This window comes from Gallus gallus, chromosome 3 (assembly GCF_016699485.2).
Source record: "Gallus gallus isolate bGalGal1 chromosome 3, bGalGal1.mat.broiler.GRCg7b, whole genome shotgun sequence".
Classification (NCBI taxonomy): Eukaryota; Metazoa; Chordata; class Aves; order Galliformes; family Phasianidae; genus Gallus; species Gallus gallus.
Window position 1 is genome coordinate 4,177,510 of NC_052534.1, and position 19,791 is coordinate 4,197,300.

General features: G+C 44.9%; 1 protein-coding gene across 2 annotated transcripts in view; it reads left to right on the plus strand.

Annotated features, from left to right (window-relative positions):
• Window positions 1–19,791, plus strand: part of SLC24A3 (solute carrier family 24 member 3) — a 140,006-nt gene that overhangs the window by 21,222 nt on the left and 98,993 nt on the right. For both annotated transcript variants that reach the window (XM_015283392.4, XM_015283393.4), the window contains exon 2: window positions 3,241–3,378. In XM_015283392.4, the coding sequence (XP_015138878.2) occupies window positions 3,241–3,378 (138 nt within the window). The remainder of the gene's footprint in view (window positions 1–3,240; window positions 3,379–19,791) is intronic.

Here is a 19,791-nt window from a genome sequence, read left to right on the forward strand (position 1 = left end):
CCTCTCTGTTTGGAAAAACAGCAAGTATGTGGAACTGAAACTGCTTAGCTTGATTACCAGTGTATGTTTATTATTAAGGAAGATGCCTGATGTTGCGTTATTGTGTGTACTCATTTTGAGAAACTCGGTCCACTTCTATCAGTGAGGTTTGTTAACTTGCAGCTCTCACCCATGCTCACAGATTAAACAAACAGTATTCTCTAAAGTTTGTAAAGCGAGTGGAGAGCAGTACCAAGTGCCTAAAGCTTAAAATGGTGATGTTTAGTTTATCAAGGTGCAGACTTTATTTTATTCATTTATCTATTTTTGCTTAGGAAAGAAGTTTCTTAAGGCTGCCTGTGCAACTGTCATTTCCCCCCTTCTTTTTCTTCTTTTTCCTCACTTGAATTTAAAACTATTGGATGCACAGAGCTGACATATGAGCGTGTGCTTTTGGCTAAGCAGGCAGACATGACGTCTAAGACCGAGCAGCGTTGTGCCAAGAATGCCATGGAAAACAGCCAGCTGTTTTTGTTGACATTGCTAAAACAGAGTTTCACTTTGCAGCACCAATGCAAAGCCAAAGAGGGGAGTAGGGGAGTAAAGCAAGGAACAGATAAGAAGTAATGAGATGAATTATTTGTATGTTACGTTGCGTACTGATATGCAAAATCATTCTGTGCCTTGTAAGCCTGGCAGCAAAACACAAAGGTTCAGTGTTTGGCTGAAACCGATTGATCGGTATGGGCCACGAAGCTGCTCCAGAATGCATGCAGTTTGATATGCTGTGCTATGGGAGACTTCAGGTTTACTACACAGAAACAACTTTTGGTACCCAGCGAATCAACTTTTCAGTGTGCTGCTTGCCCAGCTGCGATTGCCTGCACTTGCTTCTCAAGATCCACTGTTCTGTCCTTTGTGGCAAAGTGCTGGTGCCAGCTTCTTTAGTCTTTTGCTGCAGTCTGGGACTTGCATTTCAGGCTCCCCACTTCTTTACTCTCTGCTGCTTCCTTGCTTTCTGAGTGGAGATTGTTGTTTCAGTGCCTGATGGCCTAGGAAGAGACTTTGGGGGTTTGTTTCTTGGTGATCTCAACAGCAGTTGCATGAAGTGCTGAAAAAAACATGTTAGATGGCTGTGAAAGACCAACGACAGCATGCAGTGGTTTTGCAGTCAGCTCTGGGTCTTTGCAAAGAAACTGGCAAGTAAAAGCAAAATGGCTGAAGTTTGAAGAATGTGGAGTCAGTAAATGTATGCACACCTCGTGTTTGAATGGCTACACATTGCTGAGGCATGATAGAGAGTGAGCTCAGACTCTCTGGTCTAAAATGGTAACACCAGCTGTGCTGAGGTTTATCCCTTTTTCCGTTGAATATAAAGTTTCTGTTGTCAGTAGGTGTTTCTTGATGATTCGTAGTAGAGAAGACTCCTGAAGTACCTCAGAGTAATGCTCTGGCTCGATTCCCTGTGATCTGTATAGTTCAGAGAGGCTGTGTTGGATGGGAGTACCGGTGCATTTGAGCTTCATAACCACTTTGAGAGTGGACGTGGTTGTGTCCTTATAAAAAATTTTATCAGTTGCTTTCTGCTCTGTGAGCAGAACCTGAAAGAAGCTGCTTACTTCATGTTTATGAATGAATGCTTCACAATGCATTGAAAAGTTGTGTCTGGTCTGTAGGGAACACGTTCAGGTGCCTTCTCTCCGGGATCGTCAGATACTGACAGGACAATAAGTGATGGCTTTAAGTTACACCAGAGGAGGTTTGGGTTGGATATTAGGAAACATTCAAGTGTGATAAGGCAGTGGCACAGCTGCCCAGGGAGTGGTGGGGTCACCGTCCCTGGAGGTGCCCCAGAGCCGTGGGGATGTGGCACTGAGGGACGTGGGCAGTGGGCATGGTGGGGTGTGCTGATGACTGGACTTGGTGATCTTAGTGGTCTTTTCCAACTTCAGTGACTACAATTGCTTTGGAGATGAGATTCTGAAATGGATCCCTATTGACCAGTTGGGTGAAAATAGCTGTTCCAACATTTATTACAAAACGTAATTTGAAAACAGTGATTGCTCTCACACCTCAGTGCCCTGTCCTCTCTGACACAGTCCCCCTGCTTCTGTTTTCTGTACTGTGTGGGTTGTTGAACTCTGTCTGAAGTCACGACGAACTGCTTGCTCTGAGGGGACGGAGCTTTCCTAACACCTACAGAGCACATTACTGATTCACAAAGAAGCCTGCCTGACTTCTGTGTCAAACACTGCATCTCTTAGGCCTCATTCAGCAGCAAGCTTGATGGCAATCGTAAGCAGAAGTGGCTTAAATGTCTTCTCAGAATGTGCAAAACTCGGCAGTTTTGCTGATATGGATCTAATACACTGAGGTGCAGGGGTTAGTGCTTTTCTGTTTGTTTCTCCAGGCAGCAATGGAGGATGCTCCGGTTTTAAACCTATCAACACTCTGTGCTTCTTGTGGGATCTGAGATGAACTTCTGTTCAGAACCTTTTCAATAAGTGGAGTTGTGGAGGAATGAACCAGACTCCTCCAGTTTTTGGGACTAACTGGAATGTGGAGCGAACAGGATGTACATTTCTAGTGCGATTAGAAACGCTGCGGTTTTTAATACAAAGGGCAGTGGGTTTGAAATCGTAAAATCACAGACTATCCCAAGCTGGAAGGGCCCCACAAGGATCACCAAGCCCAACCCCGGGCCCCACGCAGCACCCCCAGCCCCAGTGTGTGAGAGCGGTGTCCCAGCGCTCCCTGAGCTCCGGCATCAGGGCCGTGCCCACTGCCCTGGGCAGCCTGTGCCATGCCCACCGCCCTCTGGGGCACAGCCTTTCCCTCAGCCCCACCCGCCCTCCCCTGACACAGCTCCGTGCCGTTCCCTCGGGCCCCGTCGCTGTCACAGACAGCAGAGCTCCGCGCTGCCCTCCGCTCCCTGTGAGAGCTGCGGCCGCCATCAGGCCTCCCCTCAGCTCCTCTGCTCTGAGCACACCCCAGGGCCCTCAACGCTCCCAATACATTGTCCCCTCTGGACCATTTCACATCTTTGTAGCCTTCCTTTGGATTCTCTCTAATAGCTTTATGTCTTTTTTGTACTGTGGTGCCCAAAACTGCATGCAGTACTGAAAGTGAGGCCACACCAGTGTGGTTTAGAGTGGGACAGTCGCTTCCTTTCCACGGCATAGATGCTTTAAGCATTCAGGAGCAGGATGACAAGGTGTTGTTCTCATTTGGTCTCATGTATCTACCGTTCTTTTGTTTTAGGTTACGAGGCTTTGAGCTATTCTGTGGAAAATGATGGCAAGTGGAGCGGGAGACAGCTACTGCAAGCAAATGAGGACAACACGACGGAAGGCCCAGGGGACGGGGGGAAGCTGTATGTCAGAAATTGCACTGAACCAGGTAGGAATGATAGTTGCTTCCAGCCCCCCAGTCACACAGTTGACTTTCTTACTTCCAGATATCCACATTGGTTTCGCCTATATTGCTGAAAGGTTTTACTTCTTCTTAGGTCTGTAAACATCTTTGCTGTTTACCTTGTGAGTGTGGACCGTATGGATATTGCAATCTCTCTGTGTGGGCAGGGTTAAGGAGAAGGCGTGCTGTCAGCTAGTGTATAAGTGTAACATCTGCTGATAGCCAAGTTGTGAAGCTTGTGCAAAAAGCTGTGACATCCAGAGAGTCTTAAGTGTTTATTGTATGAACACCACACGCCGTTGTTGTGGTCACATGGGCATAGTGAATAGGTGTGTTAGTACGATTATTACTTGTAGCATTAGTTGATAATCTTATATTTAATATTAGTGGCTCCAGCAAGCAACTGACCTAGATGAATTTTAGTTTGAAGTTTCACAGCTGAACTTCTGGGCTGATATTCTGATATTTCTGATGTGAAATGCATAATACAGCTTTTTCCTTGGGGAAGAACCTTAGCAGGGTACTTCTTATCTCTGTGACTTCTGTTTTTATGAAACTCATAGGAGCTTAATGTCCTTGAAGCTCTGTTGCTCCATTATGTTTGGTTGAAATTGGTTGACATATACAGGTGCTTTTGCAGTAGGTGAGCACAAGCATGTATCAAACGTGTTTTTCTGCTCTATGTATCCCACTTCCTCAGGAGCCCAACTACAGCTAACTGATAGGGTAGAGAGATTATTGAGCTGTGGGAGATGAGCTGATGTGCTCTTTCAAACTACATTCCCTGAGCTACTTGGAGACCTGATAGCAGCCTTTCAGTATCTAAAGGGAGGCTCTAAGAAGGAAGGGGACAGACTCTTTAGCAAGATCTGTTGTGATAAGGCAAGGGGAAATGGTTTCAAAGTAAGTAGGGGAGATTTAAAGTAGATATGAGGAAGTATTTTTTAACACTAAGGGCGGTGAGGCACAGGTTGTCCAGAGAGGTAGTGGATACCCCATCCTTGGAGATTATTAAGGTCAGGCTGGATGGGGCTCTGAGCACCGATGGAGCTGTCGGTGTCCCTGTTCAGTGCAGGGCAATTGGACTGGATGGCCTTTAAGGGTCCCTTCCAACTCAAATAATTCTGTAATTCTGTGATTCTATATACAAAAAAAAAATTCATGGATATTAGAAAAAAGGGGGTATCTTTTCAGTTTGCATCCAGTTGATTGCATCTTTTTTATTTTTACTCAAATAGAAGTCATTGTAATGACTTGTATCATATTATTCTATAATAACTAATAAAAAAGGGAAAGCTTCATAAGCTGTTTGGTCCTTTATTTTTTCCTTTTCACAGAGGAACTTGGGTATCATTTCCTCAAAGTTCAAGGGAGGGATCGGAAAGGTGTTTCTTCATTCTTCAGAGCTTATGTAGGTTATGTACCCCAAGAGAAATTCTAACAGATACAGTTCTTGCTGCATTTCTCTGCCTATAATTTTTCCTCTACCGTAATACTTTATAACGTTTCTGGACAAGTGGATGATCGCATTTTCTTTTTAAACAGCAACAGTTGGTACAAAAAAATTCCTCTTATTCCACTCTCACTTGTTTGCATACCTCCTGTGTAGTGCAGATCCAGTCTTACAGCCTCACATCATTGTATATAATAATCTCCCCCCCAGCTTCTCTCAGTATCTGCTTTCTCACCACCCTCACCTATTTCTACCGCCTTCTCTAAATAAAATGGACTGTATGAAATTGATGGGATTTTATTTGTTGTGCTTTTCCACCTCTTTCCTGGAAGATAAAACATCAATATTTACTGAGCGAATTGTGTAGTGTTCAGGAGAGAGAGTAGAAATACTGATGTGAATTACTGTTCTTTCTCTGAATTGTCATGAAATTACTACAGAATACATTCTGTAATGGCAAATTAGAATTACTGTAGGAAAGAAGGCAGAATAAACGAGTTTGTGTTGCATCTGTTGTGTCATGGATTTTTTTTTTTCTTTGAGTATTAGTAGAATATAAATGTAAATCATGAGAGCTATGCTGGACAGCAGTCAGAAATGTTTGACTTGCATTGCTTTGAATGGAGATGGGGCTCTTTTGAAGTCTGTATGGAATGTATGTGTTGACTCCAGTGGGATTTCAGGCCACCTGCAGAATATTGCAGTTCTGCTTTTTCAGCAAATGAAAGAAGTAAAAGAAGAGTTGACGGAAGAGATGCTGTTAAGAGCTTCGAACTGTGTTTGCGTTCAGAACATTGGTTGTGCTCTGTAAGACATGAATAAGCAAAGTGTTCCTAGTGGTACTTTGAGAAGAATTTCGAATAATTTCATTCTCCATGTGACTCAGATGCCAAGTTTCTAAACCCTGCACAAAATGGGCCACTGGTTATGTGCCCATACGACTTCTAGAGCTTCCTTCTGTCTTTCCTGATGCAAAGAAGGGGAACATCTGTTCAGGAAATTGAAATGGAACCTGACGGTGGAAGCGGGCTGCTGAAGTTTGCTTAGGCAAAGGCAACGTTAACTTCATCCAAGCAGAGTTAATGTACACCAGTACCTCAGGTTTACATCTAAAAGAAAGAAAGCAGAGATCCTGTCTGCACTGCAAGCTGTCAGATCATGAGGAAATCATGTAAAATTAAGCATTTTACCTTCTGCTGTCAATTTTGTGTTAGAACTTGTAATAGAATGAAGTAAAACATTTCTGACAAAAATTCTGTTCTGAAACTAACTGCATCTCTAGCTAGAGTTCTTGTTTTATGGATTTATTTTACTCCTTATTTATCTGTATTTGGTTAAAGGGAAGAGAGGAGAAAACAAAGGGTTTTTTTTTATTTTGTTAGCGTTCATTAGCTGTCATCTGTTGTCATCTTTAGCTGTCCCAAAGAGCTATGTTGTTGGAGCTGATATGAAAGTTATAAGAAATTGCACTTTTGCCATCAGAAGATGCTGATTCAATAGAATCAAAACTTCCTGTTTAAATGCAGCTGGCTGATTTGATTTGTTGGGTTCCAAACAGTGTTGCTCAATCTGGACAGCACCTTCCATGTACATAGGAGCTCTGCTGGGGAGCTGGATCTGCCTGCTCGTCCTGTTGCTTTTGGGGAGGGACTCCCATACCTGGAGGTGCAGGACAGCCTCATTTCCAAAGCCAGTTCCTGGGTGAAAGCCCTCCTTTTCTTTCCTTTCCCTTCGTGCATTCACATCTCCAGAATTTTTCCACACAGATAGAAAAGCTTTTTTTTTTGTTTTATTTCCTAGCTTCTGATTTACAATAAGACATGAGCTGTTTCCAGCATCAGTTTTCATGTTTAAAAATGTAGCTAGAGAAAGAGTGGTTCAAATCAGTGTGTAATTCTGACGCTAATAGTCAGTCATTGTTCAACAAAGCCAATTGAAGGCTTGAATCAACATCCCTTGAGGGCAGTAAGGACCTTCTTTCACTGGCTTATGTTAGTGCTGAAGCCTGAAGTCTAGCGCTGAAGTGAAAATAGAGATCTGAGTTAAGTGTAGTAGTTAAGAAGTGCAAACTTCTTTGCCTTTTCCTGGGATGGGAAACTTCTTTGTCTTTGACTGTTCCTAGGATGGCCTTCAAAGTGCTGCTCAAGGAAATGGAGGCAATTTAACTGAAACTGTGGTATTGTGGAGCAAAATACAAAATGTGGTGCATAGCTTGGAGTGTCTCTTGCCATTTATGAATTAACATAGCTTAATCCTTCTTACCATCTACATGGGACATTCTTCTCTATGCATTTGGCCTTCAGGTGCTGCATCTTCCCTGCATTGGCAGCACAGAGTCTAGTTGGATGCCAGTAGATAGTGGTGTTTCCCAGGGGTCAGAGCTGAGTCCAGTCTCAATTAACATCTTCATCAATGACCTGGATGAAGGAATAGAGGTGCATTCTCAGCAAGTTTGCTGATAATACAAATCTAGGCAGAGTGGCTGACGCACCTAAGGCTGTGCTGCCATTCAACAGCATCTGGACAGGCTGGAGAGCTGGGCTGAGAGAAGCCTGATCAGGTTCAGTAAGGGCAAGTGTAGGGTCCTACACCTGGGGGGGAATAACTGCATGCACCAGTACAGGTTAGGGGCTGACCTGCTGGAGAGGAGCTCTGCAGAGGAGGATATAGGGATCCTGGTGGACAACAGGTTGGCCATGAGCCAGCATTGTGCCCTGGCGGCCAAGAAGGCCAATGGTATCCTGGGGTGCATTACAAAGAATGCAGCTAGCAGGGTGAGTGAGGTGATCCTCCCCCTCTGCTCTGCCCTGGTGAGGCCACACCTGGAGTGCTGTGCCCAGTTCTGGGCTCCCCAGTTGAAGAAAGGCAGGGGAACTTCTGTAGAGGGTCCAGCAGAGAAACACAAAGATGTGAGGGGCCCGGAGCATCTGCTGTGCGAGGACAGGCTGAGAGACCTGGGGGTGCTCAGGAGAACGGAAGGCTGAGAGGGAATCTCATAACTGCTTGTAAATATCTGAAGTGAGAGCCAAACGTTTGGGGCCAAGCTCTTGTCAGTGGTATGCAACTACAGGACAATGGGCAGAAACTGGAACTGGAACACAGGAAGTTCCAGGAAGAACTTCTTTACTTTGGGGGTGAAGGAGCACTGGAAGAGGCTGCCCAGAGAGGTGGCAAAGTCTTCTCTGTCTCTGGGGTCATCTATAATTGAAAACTAAACCGTGTTCTGATTATATATACAGTTAAATATGCATTGCTTCTTTCTGGAGATTCTGTCATTCTACAGAACAATAAGTTAAAAAATTAAAGTTATATACCAAAGAGTTTAATGAGATTCTAATATATGGTTGATGTGCTGGTAGTAGTGCAAAATTTCCAGACTGATTTTGTAAGGTAGGTGATATATTGCCAAGTAACGGTATCTTTGTAAGATAATTCCCTATTGAAAGAGGCAGGTGGTTGCTATATTTTGTAGCCAAATTGTGATCTCTGCAAATTCTGAAACTGAGCAAGGAGTTGGACCAGATGACCCCCGGAGGTCCCTTCCATCCTCAGTCATTCTGTGATTCTTTGGTTCTGTGATTCTGTGAGATATTTAAGACTCACCTGGACGTTTTCCTGCTCGACCTGCTGTAGGGAACCTGCTTTAGCAGGGAGCTGGACTAGATGATCTCCAGAAGTCCTTTCCAACCCCTGTAATGTGAAGGAAGACTGTCTAAAATGACCATTTTTTTTTCCTATATGCTCCCAAAATTTAGATCTGTGAACACATACAGCCACGCAAAAGGGAGAGTTTACAAAAGGCAGTTTCACCTTACCTGGAGAGTGGGGAAAGGAAGATAAAATGCCTTATTTTGAAGTGTATTGTGCTTTCTATTTTGCATCACTTAGCTATTGTAGTTTTGTGACAGTAAACACGTTTTTGCTTGCTAAAAGAAAGATCTTTTTTTTTTTTTTTTTTTTGTTTAACTGCATGTGTGTTTTTAGGCTTACTTGAAATCCTGGCACGACATTTCCCATCTGCTATATTTATTTTCTGTTAGCTTATTGAGTGGTCTAGCTAGTAGGGTTTTATTGTGAGAACTGCTCCAAATAGAGGTTTGAGGTTTTTATGCTTACTTTTACTTGAAACATACATTGTAGAGATATTAAGGGGCTGAAAGGGGCATAATCCAGCTTAAAGACTGTATTTTGTCATTTTTTTGTCCTTTTCTTGTAATTTTTCACTCTGTCAGGTTGTTGCAATTGGCTTGATAGCGTGGTAGTCTTGAGCAGTTCCCTTTAAAATGCAGTGCTTGTTCCGTGCTGTGTAGGCCTGATTCACAGAACCCCAGGGATCTTGGAGCCCAGCATTATGGGCTTGGAAATAAATCTGTGTTGGGGGTGGCAATTAGGAGACTGTTATTTTTCCTTTGAAAAATCTGTTGAGTGTAGCTGATGCAGCGATGCTGCAGAAACCTTCTTGCTAACACCTATGCTCAGTCAGCACGTACAGAGCTGGTGAGTAATTCTTTATATTCTTGTCCTTTCTTATTTTCCAGTCGTGTAGTCAAACCTGATCAGCTGTGCCCTCTTGACTCCTTGGTGTCTGTCCGTGTATTTGACAGTACTATACTGGGGCTCCCAGTAGAGGAAGGATGTGGAGGTGTTGGAGTGGGTCCAGAGGAGGACCACAGAGATGCTCAGAGGGCTGAAGCACCTCTCCTATGAAGAAAGGCTGTGGAAGGTGGGCTTGTTCAGTCTGGAGAAGGCTCCAGGGAGACCTCATTGCTGCCTTCCAGTACTTGAAGGGAGTTTACAAGCAGGAGTGGAACAAAGTTTTTACATGGTCTGATAGTGATATGACAGGTGGGAACATCTCTAAACTGACAGGAGAAATTTAGGTTAAATGCTGGGGATAAATTCTTCACTGAGAAGGCAGTGAGGCCCTGGCACAGCTGCCCAGAGAGCTGTGGGTGCCCCATCCCTGGAGGTGCCCAAGGCCAGGTTGGATGGGCCCTGGGCAGCCTGAGCTGGTGGGGGGCAGCCAGCCCATGGCAGGGGTTGGGGCTGAATTAACTTTAAGGTCTCTTCCAACCCAAGCCATTCTCTGATTCTGTGACAGCTGTTCATTCTCTTGTCCTGATGGGATCTGTACGAAGATGTATGGAATTAGAGATGGACAATAAAATTGGACAAGATTTGTTCACGTAGAAAAGTTATATTGTTTAAACACTGATTTTAGGTTAGGTTTGGCAAATATTTCTTCTTAAAATAAACGATGAGGAAAGAGAGAGAAGTATTCATGTTACTTCTGGCAAAGTATCACTTAACCATGTAGTCATGTTCAAAAGTGTGAGTCACCCACTGGAAGCAGGAAAAAAAGAAAGACTTCAGTTGAAGTAATGTTGAGCTTTGGGTCAGGTCCATGTGCTTGCAAACTTGGAGATCAGCTTGCACTAAAGATGTTCAGAGGAACTTGCTGTTAATCCAGGCTTAATTTGTCAGCTGTCATGAAGCGAAAGCAGATCTCTGTTCCAGAAGCAGCAGCTCTGCACTTAACATAGCCTGCATTGACCATGGTAAGGCATGAACATCCTGCAGGCTTAGGCTCAGGGGAAACCTTATAGCTCTCTACAGTGACCTGAAAGGGGGTTGTGGCAAGATGGGGATCTTCTCCCACATAACTAGCAATAGGACAAGAGAAGATGGCCTCACGTTGCACCAGGGGAAGTGGTTCAGGTTGGACATTAGGAAAAATTTCTTCTCTGAAAGATTGGCAAAGTACTGGAACAGGCTACCCAGAGAGGTGGCAGAATCACTGTCCCTGGAGGTGTTCAAGGAATGTTTAGATATGGTACTATGGGAGATGGTTTAGTGTAAAATATTGGTTGATAGGTGGATAGTTGGACTGGATGATCTTAGAGGTGTTTTCCAATCTTGGTGATTCCATGATTCCATGAGGAGAAGGCTGCTGTGCAAACGTGGGCTATTTCAATGTGTTGTAGCAAGCATTTCCACTTTTAAGATCAATTGCAACAGGGTGGTATTTTTCTGCATGCAGAGTCTGCCTGGGGAAGATAGGCCAGGAAAACTCCAAAATGGTGACTGCCTCGTAATCAGGAGGCCACAGCAGAAAAAAAGGTTGACGAAACTAGGCAGGGATTTTGTATTCTGAACTAATAATTATCTGAGGTCATCCATTCAAGCACAAAAACTAGTGTGATGATGTGTGCTTGAAACAGTTCGTTACAACTGAAGACCTTCATTTTCCAGAATTTTTTTGAGCTCACTGCTGTCAAAAGTTTAGCTTTATTTTTATTTTATTTTTTTGGGGGGGTGACTATTAAATACCACTGAGAAAATCTGATGGATGCACGGTGCATGCAGGAGAGCTGTGCCAGGATTTTTCCTATACCCTTTTGATTTGTGTGTGAGCAAAAGCATTATATTTTCTCATGTGTTATACCAGAAATCAATTGCTGAGTATACTGGAAAATAATCCTTTGAGTAAGTAGAAGTCTCTGAGGATCTAGTCCAGCAGTGATGTGAAAACAAAGAAATGTTTAAGCAGTGGTGTAGTTATATTGTGCACCGTGGCTCATGCACTGTGTCACCAGACCAACTGAGATGATGATGTCCAGATTTTGATGGCCAGGGCATGGCCCCAGAGTACCCCAGCAAGGCTTGTAGAGCAAGCCCAAAGATGGTGGCCAGGTTCAATAGGAGTCCAGGTCATCAGGCACATTTGTAATGAGGAGGCAGCTCCAAGGGCAAGTTGTGAGGGCAGTCCATGGGTCAGGATCGATATTCTCCACAGCCAGATGTGGGCAACTTTGGGCTAGTAGTTTTTGGTCGAGACTTGAGGTGGCTCTTTTTAGATCAGAGCTTCTCCAAAGGCCAGACAGGAATTGGTAGGGCAGGCTTGTCTGCAGCCTAGTGCTGGTCCCTGTGCTGATGTTGATTCCTGGAGGGTGGAGAGGTGAGAAGCTTATAGACTGCCTTAGGATAGACATCATGTGTCTAGAAACTTATATTAGAAACTACTTGATCCTTTTCAGTAGGATCCCATGACTTTCTTCTGTGGACAACCAGAAATGTCTGACGGACTCCCAAAGGCAATCTGCTCTCTGAGGAGTAAGGTCTCTGAAGGGAGTTGAGCAGCATGGCAGCAAGGGAAGGTGACCACAGGTGGGTCACTTGCCTGTGTTGGTGAGTTGGTGACCTCTTGTAGATGACCTCATTGGTGTGAGAAACAAAGCAGAGGAGGCTGGTCCAGTCACAGAATTACAGAATGGCTTGGGGTTGGAAGGGACCTCAAGGATCATGAATCTCCAACCCCTGCGCCGCAGGCAGGGCCACTAACCTCCCTGTTTAATACTAGACCATGCTGCCCATGACCCCATCCAGCCTGGCCAGGAACACCTCCAGGAGGCATTCACAACCTCCCTGGGCAGCCTGTTCCAGCACCTCACCACCCTCTCTGTAAAGAACTTCCCCCTGACATCCAACCTAAATCTTCCCTCCCTCAACTTAAAACCATTTCCCCTTGTCCTGCTGTTAGCTACTTTTTCAAAGAGTTGACTCCCCTCCTGTTTATAGGCTCCCTTTAGGTACTGAAAGGCTGCAATGATGTCACCCCGCAGCCTTCTCTTCTCCAGGCTGAATAAGCCCAGCTCCCTCAGCCTGTCTTCGTAGGGGAGGTGCTGCAGCCCTCTGATCATCTTTGTGGCCCTCCTCTGGACCCTCTCCAACAGCTCTCTGTCTTTCTTGTACTGAGGACTCCAGACCTAGGTACAGTACTCCAGATGGGGCCTCATAAGCTCAGAGTAGAGAGGGACAATCACCTTTGTGTCCCTGCTGGCCACCCCTCTTCTGATGGAGCCCAGGATACCATTGGCTTTCTGAGCTGCAAGAGCACACTGCTGGCTCATATTTACTTTTTCATCCACCCAGGACACCCAGGTCTTTCTCTGCAGAGCTGCTCTCAAGGACTGCTCCTTCCAGTCTGTGTATATGCCTGGGGTTCCTCCAACCCAAATGCAAAACCTTGCACTTTGCTATGTTGAACCTCATTAGATTTACCTGGGCAATGGTTGTTACGACTGATGTTTGCAGCATTGGAAAGCTCGTGCAGCAGTGAGAACTTGGCCCCTTCAGGGCCAGGAGAACACAGGTTTCCATACATAGCCAGAGCATCCTGAGTCCTGCCAGGAAGCTGTGAGCCTGGAGTGGGGATTTCTCTGTCTCCCTACCTGCCAGAGAGCTTGGGCAGGCAGCTGGAGCCTTCCAGCAGAGCAGTAATTGTTTGCGGCACGCTGAGGTCCTGGTGCCACCACCAGTTAGCTCTTCACTAGACTGACATATGTTTCTGCTGACAAGCTGTCATCATGTTCTTCCCCCAGCATTACTGCTTCCCACGTGCTTGGTCGCTGCTCCTGTGCCGGAAAGACTGCAAATAACAGTCCTGCTTAAGTGTGCCATTTTAATGTCATTATCACTAATAGCAGGAAATGCTTGATTCCTACAGAAACGAAAAGACCTTGGTAGATTCATTTAGACCCTCAGGCACAAAAGCATTTAATTTTAACAGCCAAATAAGTTTTTATGGAATTATTTCTTCGTTTCCTCTACTTATTTCAACAGCAACTTTTCCCTTCATCCATATTACTCTGGTGAGTCACAGATCATGATAATGTAATCTGTAGTGCTTGGCAATGAAGTAAGTAACTCTTCCAGATTACTTGCTTATGTTTATCGCTGTTTCTTTAGAAAGCACTTTTTGGTTAGAACTGTAAACCTTAACCCACAAGTATGTGATATGTTGGGTTTTTTTAACGCCAAAACAAAAACCAAATCTCCTGGTGTGAATTTGTGCCTTCTGAAGTCTTCTTCTCTACTTGGCATATGCAGGCAGTGAGATTATCCATTGGGACTGATACGTGATGCGGCTTCAAGAAAGGAGGAGGGGAAAATGTGGTCTGTTGTTAGACCACTTTTCTTGGCTGTGGGAAGGAAGTTTTGCACTCACGCTTTGGTTCCTGCACAGGCAGGCTGTTGTTAGCAGTAGGTGCTCTCCTCGTTGATGCATCGTCTCAGAAGTGTTGTCTCCTCTGTATTAGAACAGAGCAGCACGGTTCTGTTCCCTTGAACACAGCCTTGAGTAAGGATGTGTGGAAACACAGCCCAAATGGACAGCTTTCAGCCGAAAGAGTGGCAGTTGTCATTGTGCTGAAAATGAAGTGATTTCTTTGCCCTTGTGTACAAAGGCTTGCTCACAAATAGGTAGTCTGAGACATCCCAGGATGTGCTCAGGGTCATGTCCAGATAATGCACTCAGCAGATGAGACCTGTGCTTTTTACCTATGAAGACGTTATTGATGCTAGAAAAGGAGCTATAGCAGAAGAGTCCCTGCCTTGAAGACCTTCGGTGTTACAGTAAAGGTGGGGATGCTAGAAAAGCTGGCATGTTTGTTCAGCTGTCAAACTGCAACAGGATGAAATCTGGGGCTTTCCGTGTTCCTTGTTTTCCTTTCACATTGTGCCAGGGGAGCATGGCAGTGGCAGAAGTGCCTAGCAGATCCTAAAACTGGAGTTTAGCAGTGTAAGGTGGGCTCGTGTAGCCCTGATGTAACACCAGAAGTGCTGAGCAATAGCAGAGGTGCTGGAGGTAACTGCTCACAGAGCGAGCAATGCAGACAGTAAGAGGCTATGAGCTGAGTGTTTAGTTCTTTCCTGTCTGAACCAAAATGCAATTAAAAAAAAAAAAAAAAAAGAAACACTTTTCCACAAGCAAAACTAATTATTTCCTTGCAAAACAAAAAATAAATATTTGTTTCTGCTGAGCAAGTTGCATAACTGTGCTTTTACTTGTGGAAACATTAGATTGCTTCAAGTTTAATAAAATATCCTTGAGGAATATCAAAAATACAGTCTTTTCTTCCCCAGCTGTAACAGTTCAGCGAATTTGACAGGAATTTGCTCATACTTTCCGCTCCCACACTGCTTTTGTCTGCTGATTGCTCTCTTCCTCCCTTCCCCTCAAGAAAAGTGAAGGCTTGGCAGAGAGCATGAGCCAGCATGCTGCTTCTCCTGCAGTTGCAGCCCATTAGGGCTCTCACTTTGGGAGCGTTTGTTCACAAGTGAAGCACTGCTGCCTTGGAAAGTTGCTGTGTCTCTCCTACTGAGCAGTAGAAGAAAGGCTTCAACAGCAAAGCTAATGAACTAGAATACAGTGGTGATTGGGCTAAGCGTTCAGAAATAAAGACCGTGATTGTTTCTTCTAGGTTTGTGTGCTTGAATGGAATGATGTTACCTTTTCCTATAGCCAGGGAGATGTTCTCTTAATGAGAACAAGAGCTGATGTTGTCAAGCTGTTAGCTGGTCCCAGGAGCTGAGATGAAGCAACACTGACATTGGCAATGCTCTACCTCTGACACCTGCATTTTGAAGTAAACGCTGCTACTGCTTTGCTACTACTTTCAAAGAGCTACTGCTGTGGTCAGTTTTGGGCGCCTCGATGCAAGAAAGACACTGAGGGCCCGGAGCATGTCCAGAGAAGGGCAGTGGAGCTGCGAGGGGTCTGGAGCACAGTGTGATGGGGAGCGGCTGAGGGAAGCGGGGCTGTTTGGTCTGGAGAAGAGGAGGCTCAGGGGAGACCTCCTGGCTCTCTGCAACGACCTGAAAGGAGGCTGTGTGAGGTGGGGTCGGCCTCTGCTCCCAGGGAACAGCCGTAGGACGAGAGGGGATGGGCTGACGTTGTGCCAGGGGAGGTTCAGGTTGGCTGTTAGGAACAATTCCTTCTCCCAGAGAGCAGTGATGCAGTGGCACAGCTGCCCAGGGGGTGGTGATCCTAGTGGTCTTTTCTAACCATAATGATTGTATGATCCTGTTCCATGGTTCCTTGCTGAGCCACTCTTCTTGGTCTGTTAGAAATACCGTGAATAGTTTTTCTTCTCATTCCTGTTTTCCACTTACCTGGCACAAACACTTTAAGTACAGGCTGTTAGAGTTAATCCAACAATGGCTACACTCAGCTTGCTCACCTGTAATCATCTTCATCTTTTTTTGGCAGCTGGAGTGTGTTTCTGGAGCCAAGTTCACATTGAGATGAAATTGGGTCAGCAGGGACAGGTGCACACGATGTCTTCGCTATTTACAAGCCTCTCATCATATGTTTCAGTTAAGGTAGCCTTGCAGGGCATAAGGGAGAACACAGCTTCATTTTGACCAGAACTGTTCTCATTGGCCTTAGGGACTAGTGGACCCTTGAACCTAGCTGGGGAAGGCGATGCACAGAAATCTTTTTAACAGGGAGGATCCATTTCCCAATGCAGGAGCCAACAGCATCTGGTTTAGCCGCACACACATGTGCACACAGTGCTCATTTGCTGCAACGTCCTCAGATCGAAATTTGGCAGCGTGAAGGTTTTAGATCTGGAGTCACTTTGTGACTTGGTTTTGCTGCTTTATTTCTAAGCATGTTCAGCTGCTCGGAAGCTGAATTTGGGTGAAGTGAGTATTTGAATCAAGCTGTGTTGTAAGTGTGCTGTGCACTTGCTGCGGGGTTTGCTTTGTGGGTTGTATTTTGAAGGGCCTTGATCGGTGAGATTGTCAGATTTTAGGATCTTTTTGCAAGAATACATGGCCAGAAGTACTCGCTGGGACTTTTCAGTCATGTAGGGGGATGACTGCCTTAGTTTTGCTGAGTTATGTTGGCATATAGGTGAGCAAATTCCTTGGAAAATCCTCTTTTTCACTGGTTGAGCTGCTGATCTGTTCCAGAGCTATACAACAACCACATTCCTTGATGCATTTTCCAGTAGACGTTTAATCTTCCCACAGATTTGAAAGGAAAAATAGCTAAACATTTCCATTTTCTATAAATGGATACACTTGTCAAAGTAGAGAAACAGAGGGTTGAGTCATGTGGGCAAAGCCAAAGGATAGCTGGGGTTTAACTGGCAAAGGAGTTGAGCCACAGCGTCTGGAGGTATCCATCACAGCCCCCACTAGTCATTAGGAGGAAAGTCCTTCGCTTTGCAGCGGCGTAGCTGAGATGCAGTTTGCTGAATGCAAAGAAATCAGTTTTCTAGAGGAATAGCTCCCTGTCTCATCAGCCAACGCCATTTGCATGATCTGTGTACGTCCTCGTCCCCATCCCTTGCTTCCTCAGCCCCTCTTCACCTTCCCTGGGGCATAAGGCACTGTTTCTTACACTGAATACAGTACCTGACCTCTGCATGGGGAGTTCATTCCAGGCAGGAGACCAGAAAGGGCTTGCAAAAGTGAGCCAAGAGGGGTGGGGAGATTTGGGGAAAGAAAGCTTTTCAAGGAAAGCCTTTAAGATCAGTTATGCTTAGATATAAATATTTTGACTGCAGTGTATCTTTGTTCTTTGGATTACAATAAACAATCCCAGCCCAATGAAGGTCATAATTTGACTTCATTATGAAGTATGGATGTATTACCCACTTCCAGGCAGGAACTGTGTCCTTAAAGTGCTGTGCTGTACCTGGACCACATTTCCAAGAGTAAGCTTGCAACAATGGTTTTTTGCTGAATACTTGAAGATATTGAAGTGGTCCTCAAAATCATGTATTTCCCCAGGAATTAGGGACCTCTCAGAGCACGCAGGGAGCAAGTAGCTTTCTTTATGCTGAAATTTTGTCAGTATTCCCATGTGATTGTGTGTGTGACTCCAGGAGCTAAAGCAGTAGGGAGAAAAATCATGCAAGATCTGTGATTAAGATCAAGAGATGGCAGTGCTATTTCAGTTTGTCATCAGCGTGCTCCCTTGCATTCGTGGAACAAAAGAAATCCAAAAGGGGGGGGAGCTGAGTGACAAAACAGCAAAGCAAAAACCAGATCCCGAACCAAGCGTCATCTTTACAGTCTGCAGGCAGAGGAACAGTAATGAACTCCTGTGAGCATATAGTGCCCTTGTCACAAAGCTGTTGTTTATTTTCACAGAGTGCATCATTGCGTATGTATCAAACAGTTGTAATTAAACCACCACTTGTTCTAATAGAAAAAAAATCTCATTAGACCTATTGGCTGCTGGCTGATGCGTACTCAGCCTCCGGCCTTCTGCATTGCAACATGGCCACGAAGCACACTGGTAATCTGCAAATTCTCACCTACTGGGAGTCATTTGCTTAATTGGTGATACTTGTGATTAGCGTGTTCCCGTTTTAATCATTGTTTCCAGTGGAAATTACTATATTGTCATGTGCTCGCTATTCAATAATGGCCTTGCAGAGTGTTTGTGGAAGATTTGGATATCATGCTGGGTGTCAGAGCAAAGAATACCAAAGGATAATTGACAGTTGCTACCCAAGAGGCGTGTTAATAGTCTTGAGAACTGATGACAAGGAAAAAAGCAAGGAATACTGCCATAGGGAAGAAGGAGCAGATCTCCGTCTGTAAACCTATCAAAGACGCAGGCAGAACATCACCTGAGAGCCAGTCAGAAATTCAGTGCAATTTCCATTGCACTTGGAGTGCTGTACAAGGACTTACTTAGCTGAGCTTATATATTACCTATGGGCCGTGTAAGATGGACTTAGATAGGACTACAACTTCTGTTCTCTCCTTTCTTTTCAGTCTTCATGGGGATTTTAATAACCTGACCCACCTGCAACCTACTGGTCACCACGTAGTTAAACTTGATCTGTGGGGATTGTTAGTCTGGCCACCTTTGGTTGCTGTTAAATATTGCCTAGATGTTAAATACTGACCCTGAAGCTGCTGATCATGATGAGAAAGCTTCCGCTCATACATGCTTTGGGTTGGCTTCCCTGCTGACGATGTGGAGCTGCAGTGGCCAGCAGGAGCAGCTTCTTCCTTGCCTTGCAGGGAGCAGGAAAGCCTTCATGGTCACCATGGTCCCAAGGCTCTGGTGCTTGGGGATGTGCACACTGACATAAAAAACAGGCATGACAGCACTTAACCACTCCAAAGCTGGTATCTTTGATCCCATCTGAAGTTCTGGTTCCCTTTTCAAAGACACTTAGTCTCTTAGCTATGAGTTTTAAGCTATGAGCTTGTGGTATTCCAGTCCTGTGCGATGGGGTGGACCGTGGTAGAAATAGCTGTGTTTTTAAGAAAGGAAGCTGGTTTGCAGTGGAACTTGGATATTGTGTGCAAGATCTGATGGATTGTGTTTGCACACACAACTTCATGAGGGATAAGCATAATTTTTCAGCTACATCATCTCTAAAGGAGCTGCCCTCCATGGCAAGACAGCCAGCTAATCCTGATGGCACTGTGGGGTTTAGTGGGACTGTGCTGATGGAAAGTGCACTGTGAGATTCAAAATCTGCATTTTGCACGTGATCACAATGCTTTTCTGATAGGATCATGGGCTGATACTTACTTAGCAATCCGCTCGGCCTGTCGTGGCCCCAAGACATTACTCATGTGCAAATAACTGCTCATAGCCATAACAAAAGTAAACACGCTTTGGATGGACATGTCCTAGTTTGGCCAGGCACTGGAATACTGGTTTGGGGGTTTGATTTTTTTTTTGTACCTGAACTGTTCTTCCGTCAGTGGTAAATGTGAGTTGTCAACTTAAGCATTTAAGAATATTGCTGTGTTTTTGTAAAACATCAGAATTCTCTCAAACGTCCCATTTCCACCAAGCTTCTCTTTGGTGAACATTATTTCCTGCAATGTTTTATTACGCTGCTGGTTTCTCCCTGAGCAAGTGACAGCTGGCTTTTAAAACTATTTTGGAGCTCAGAACAGACACAAGCAATCACAGGGCTGCAGATGTCTGCAAGCCACAGCAATTCTATAGCACAAACAGCTTTTGGGAGGAGGGCTTTGAATGATGTAAATTGTTTCCTGACTTTTTACAACAGAGAGATTAAGTTATCAACCTGTAGGCAAACTCTGGGCAGATCCTTGGGTGACAGGAATCCGAGAGGCTCTGCTGGTTGACATCACCTGATGGTCCAACCCTG